The 5,717-nt window shown below is 43.5% G+C and overlaps 1 protein-coding gene across 1 annotated transcript; it reads right to left on the reverse strand.

Moving 5' to 3' along the window:
• Nucleotides 1-1,541: 1,541 nt before the first annotated feature.
• On the reverse strand, nt 1,542-4,870 carry LOC147637373 (receptor-like kinase TMK4). The gene is made up of 2 exons (XM_086799159.1): nt 2,402-4,870; nt 1,542-2,156 (listed from the first exon to the last, which is right to left on the reverse strand). The coding sequence occupies exons 1-2, from the start codon at nt 4,599-4,601 to the stop codon at nt 1,714-1,716; spliced, it is 2,643 nt and encodes an 880-aa protein (XP_086655285.1). The 5' UTR covers nt 4,602-4,870; the 3' UTR covers nt 1,542-1,713.
• Between the last annotated feature and the right edge of the window lie 847 nt (nt 4,871-5,717).

The following is a 5,717-nucleotide window of genomic DNA, read 5'->3' on the forward strand; positions in this document are numbered from 1 at the left end:
ACCTGTGAAAAGGTGAGAAGAATCTATTGGGAGAGAATAAAGGGTTGCATGAGAAGATTTAGGAAGTGTGGAGATATTCTGGGAGAGGTGGAGAGAATCAAGCAAAAGAGGTGAAGTGAATCAAGGAGAAATTAGTGGGATTAGATGCTTGGATGTAAACTCTATAAATTGAGGCATTGGCCTAATGAGAACTTGCTGGTTTTTGATTATCCATGCCTACATTAAGCTATCAGTTAATTACTCACTAATCACGTGTTAATTATCATCTAATCTCTTTGTTAATGATATTGATTCTAGCATTTGATCCACCATAGCTCATCACATTGCTGTAATTTTAACACCCATGTCAAAGGCCACAAAGGTAAGCATGAGACAAGATTTGATTGCATATTCTGAGGAAAAAAGAAAGAGTCATCAACATACTCCTGAGCAACTAAATGTTGACCATCAGGGAGGAAGCCCATGTAATCTGCCAGTCTCAACAAACTTATTCATATATGCCAAGAAGGGATGAGTAGCAATAGCATAGAGCAAGGCACTGAGAGGATAGCCTTGTCAAACACATCTCTACCCAAAACCCATGGACAGGATAAGTCTTTTCCCAAAATGCATATGGCAGTACTATCTCGATACAGCCAGTAAATTATGTTCTGCATTTTTGGACCGAAGCCCAACTTTGCCATAATTTCTACAATGTAATCCCATTGGAATGTATCAAAAGCCTTAGCAATATCAACCTGCAATCCTACTTGGTGTATTTTGCATATCCTATGCCAACATAGACATTAGCAATGTTATCTATTATTTGTCTATGAGGCACAAAACCATATTGCGCTGGATGGATACCCTTATTCAAAATATTTTTGAGTTGATTAGTGATCAATTTATAGATCACTGGCATTAAGGTAATGGGGCACCAGTTAGAAAGTTTTTGACACAAATCCTTTTTTGGCATCAATCTTATCAATCCTTCCTACCAAGCAGAAGGCATGATGCCCCAATCCCAAGCCTCATTGATCATAAGCAAAAGTGATTCTTCAAGCGTAGGCTAGAACTGCAAAATAAAACTCCAGAGTTAATCCATCCCATCCTGGAACCTTTAGTGCCCTGTTTAGTTCTAGGGCTGAAAACATGGACTCCAAATTAGCCGCTTCATCCATATCCACAATGTTAGAAATAGGAGACAAAAGCTCCTGCCGCCTAGCCCTAAGAACATTAGGAGTCATATGGGGTGCTGTTGCAAAAACATGCTGAAAATGCATAACACATCCATGCTCTACTTGATATATGTTCCATGTCCAATTGCCATACTCTTTCATCACTCTATATATACGAGACACATTCATGCATTGTGCTCCTTCCTAGGAGATTGGGAGTTCAAGTCGCATCCCTTATCCCTCAGGGACTACCTTTGCTAACGTTTTAAAGAGCGCGCGCTCTCTCACACACACTCTCTCTCTCTCACACATGTGCAACATGATCGTATCACTTTGAGAGAGCGTATTCGTAAAATTCAAGCAAAATATGCAACATCTGATGGGTTGTAATAAGCATGCCCCAATCTACTCTCGCATTTTGAACTCTATCTAGATATCACATAATCGGTGACTTTTTACAATCAGCAAGGCCTAAATGAATCAAGTCCTTTCTCTTGATGATGAAGAACCTTCGGTACTCATCACCAACATCGACCTCGACGAAGTAGTCGTTTTATCATTCATCAAGTAAGTCCATGCTCATTGTGTAATCATTTAATGACAGCAACTTCTTCCTCACCTCTTCAGGAGTCATGCTAGCTTCACTATCATCATCTTCAAGGTTCTCATCAGTTGGCTTCCATGCCTGCTGCACCCAAGGGGTCAAAACATTAACAGCATGGCTCATATCTGGCCTTAGAGATGCCTCCCTGTTAGTGCAATGCCCCGCAAGCTCCGCTACTTGATAGATACTTTGGGCCGTATCATCATCAACCGGAATGTTGGGATCCACTGCCTCCAAAAGCTTCTCTCTTTTGTGTATGACTCGTCTGAACCAGGACATCAGGTGATAATTCTCTTCTGTTTGTTTATCGTCCAAGGCACGGCGGCCAGTAATGAGCTCCATCAACACAACACCAAAGCTGAAGACATCTCCTTTCGTGGTTATGTGCCCGGTGACTGCCAATGAAGCGTTCACAATATCATATCATGATTAGCAGAACATGTCATATGCAAATGCCAAAACAAGCAAAAGAATTTGCATTATTAGACGAACATCCGGACACGACCATCATGACATAATGCAAGTGAAATGACATGATGATGATGATGATGATGCATCCTCCCAGCATCGAACGTGACATGATACAGCACCCCATTATGGCCATCAAAGCTTGAAGGCATGACAAAATCAGATTACTAACATGCATATTCAGGAGCTAAGTAGCCGAAAGTCCCTGCCACCAGAGTCTGCACCGACTGCTTCTCGCCATCTGGAACCAGCCTCACCAAGCCAAAGTCCGAGATCTTCGCCCTCAGGTTCTCATCCAAGAGTATATTGGAAGGCTTCAAATCCCTATGGATGAAGCTACTTTGAGCAAGCCCATGAAGGTACTCTAATCCTCGTGCCACATCCAGTGCAATTGACAGTCGATTGTTCCAGCTTAAAGGCATCATACCATGCTGAGACCACTCAAAAAGATGCTGGCTTAGTGTTCCTCCAGGCATGTACTCATAAACTAGTGCTTTCTCGTCTCCTTCTACACAGTAGCCCAGTATTGCAACAAGATGCCGGTGGCGTAGCTTTGTCAACACACCAATCTCTGATTGGAACTCCTTCAGCCCTTGGCTGGACATAACAGCAGCCTCCATTCTCTTCACGGCAACGACTGTGCCATCTTCAAGATACCCTCTGTACACAGATCCAAAGCCCCCCTTTCCCAAATAATTATCTACACTGAAATCATTGGTTGCCATTTGAAGAGTCCTCATAGAAAGAGCAAAGCTTCCATCTTCAAAGCCTTCCATGGCTTTCCCACTCAAACCTCTACCTGCATCTGATTTTCCAAAGACTGGCAACTTGGCGGAGCCTTTAGGATCCACAACATTTTTCTTGTGCATGCAGAAACCCACTACAAAAATTGCAGTAAGGCCAACCACCACAGAAGAAACAACTATGGGAACAAGGTTACCGAATCGTGGTTTAGACCTGGCTGTACCACCAGGGGTGTTACTGCTGGGTCCATTTGGGGATGGGGGTATGATCACATTGATGAAGGGGTTACCTGCAGTGTTTACAGTAACACCATTAGTGAAAGTGGGCATGGGGCCTGTGAGGTTATTGTTGCTTACGTCCAGGGTTTTCAAGGAGGTGAGTCTAACAAGCGTAGAGGGCACTGTTCCAATGAGGTGGTTGTTGCTAAGCTTCAAAGTAGTGAGAGACGTAAGCTGTGCAATGCTTGGATTCAAAACCCCTGATAGGTTACTGTTGGCCAGATTGATGGCCACCACATTGCCTTTCGAATCGCATGTGATTCCAACCCAAGAAGCACATGGGTTGTCACCACTCCATGAGCCCACAACTCGAGATGGGTAGTTTACAGAGCCCAGGAAATCAAGCAATGTAGCCACCTGAGGTGCACATGGAACCCCCATTGTGTTTTGGCAGAACATATTGTTGCTGTATGTGAACTTGCCGCCTATATGAGGTAGCGGTCCATCAAGTTGATTGTTCTCCACAGCAAACACAGTCAGGGACAAAGTGCTGTAGGATGGGGGTATTGGGCCAACCAGCTTGTTACCATTTAGCCTGAGGTCAGTCAGAGAGATAGAGTTAGTTAGATTTGGAGGAAGAACACCTGAAAATTCATTCTCATGGAGCCATAGCTGTGTCAATGACTGCATATTTCCAACAATGTCAAGACTGCCTGAGAGTCTTGGCCCCAACTGATTATTGGCTTGGAATTGCTGCAAGCTGGATGAGCTGAAAGAGCTTGGGATGCCCCCTCCTAGCATGTTATAGGCCAGATTCAGCACAGTTAAGATACTCAAATTGCCCAAAAAGGAAGGGATTTCACCCACTAAGCTGGTATTAGTGAGAGAGAGATTAGTGAGGAGGAGTGAGGATTGCAAGTCTGTTGACAGAGACCACCCCCCTCCTGAAGATGCATTAAGCTGTGGGTTGTTGTCAAGATACAGAAACTGTAGACTAGTGAGATTATTGAAGAAATCTGATGGGATTATGTTAAAATCGTTGTTATCCAGGTAGCAAGATTGCAAGCTTGAGAGCCCACTAAGAGAAGGCAGAGCACCTGTGAAGCCATTTCTCTGCAATGAGATAGAAGTGAGGAAGGTGAGCTTGTTGAGATTAGGGGTAATTGAGCCCCCTAATTCCTGATTAGCCAAGCTAATTGAAGAGACAAAGCTTCCTGTGCATTTGATCCCCTTCCAAGAGCATGAGTCTTGGCCACTTTTCCATCCAAGCTGGTCTCGATTCTGAACTTTATCTTGAAAATCCACCAAAACAGCCATGTCCCCTGCATCCATCTGCCCAACGACACAAACCCATCTGCATTGCCACACCAAAGCCAAAATCCACATCGCCCATCTCACCACACAGGCCATTGAACGTCAGCAAAGGGGTTATAGCACTGGTGAGGTTTTAATCACCTTAAACCCTAGCTAAATCATCATTTGCCTGTACTAGTGCACACCTTGTGGGATTTCATCAGCTTTAAAACCAGGATTATGTCTGAACCACGAAAGTTTAAAGGCGCATTAGATTCCTGTACCGCGCGGCCTTTACACTTCCAGCCGATTCATATCACTACTGTGTGCGGCTTTCATCAGTTGAAATGAACATGCTTTGTTGGCTTGCATCCACTTAAAAACCTGGATTAAGTTGCTAATGACTGAAGCTTTATTCGAGCGCGTGACTTTCCTGTGAATGCCTTTGAACTTCCAGCTGGTTCATGCCTCACAACGTGCTGGAAGCTGGATTGATTAGCAAGCAACACCTGCTGTATTGGCTTTGGCCTGTTTGCTTTTTCCTAACGGGTCTTTTGCAACATAGTGCCCATTTTAAAGCAACAGTGCCTACCCCTTTACTTAGAGAAAGGATACGGATAATTTTTGAAAAGGAGAAAGGAGAACACAAGACAACGAGAAAGGAGAACACAAGACAAGTGTTTGAGGGTTTCTTTTTCACACGCCTAGATGCATTGGTAGTTGTGACCATCGAACCATTTACTCATTGAACCAGTGGCATGACCCGTCCTTGATGGGGAAGAGTAATCTTGCGTGTATAAAAATAAACAACTCGTCCTTGTCGACCGCCAATTAGTACAATGGAGAGAGATTGTTGTCCAAGAGTCCCAAGGTCACGGATTCAAGCTCTCATTGCGCAAGCAGTGGCACGCATGGGTGTGTATGTTGTGCTGCACTTTCTAATTTCAGCCAATTTCATATATTAAAAAAAACGCCAGTCCTTGGAGGGTGAGTAGAGATAAGTCTTATATTTGAAGCCCATGATGGACTTCATGGTCCTCAACTTACCAACCTTATATATAAACACATCATGCATGCCATATATATCCGTATAAAAGCTCCTAAAACACCAAACTTGGCATATACATATACATATACAATAAAATGTTGACAATCTTAACACACATGAACATGGCTTTAAAACAATCTTCGGGCAACTGGATTATCTGTCCTTGGAAACCTATACTCCTCTCA

Source organism: Cibotium barometz, chromosome 6 (genome assembly GCF_041138505.1).
Source record: "Cibotium barometz isolate CiBa-2024 chromosome 6, ASM4113850v1, whole genome shotgun sequence".
Lineage (NCBI taxonomy): Eukaryota > Viridiplantae > Streptophyta > Polypodiopsida > Cyatheales > Cibotiaceae > Cibotium > Cibotium barometz.

Excerpts from the sequence above, each read along its gene's own strand:
- LOC147637373 (XM_086799159.1), bottom strand. The coding sequence starts at position 4,601 with ATGGCCTGTGTGGTGAGATGGGCGATGTGGATTTTGGCTTTGGTGTGG. Across the intron at positions 2,157-2,401 it reads CTTAGCTCCTGAATATGCAT|TCACCGGGCACATAACCACG; the intron begins GTTAGTAATCTG and ends CTTCATTGGCAG.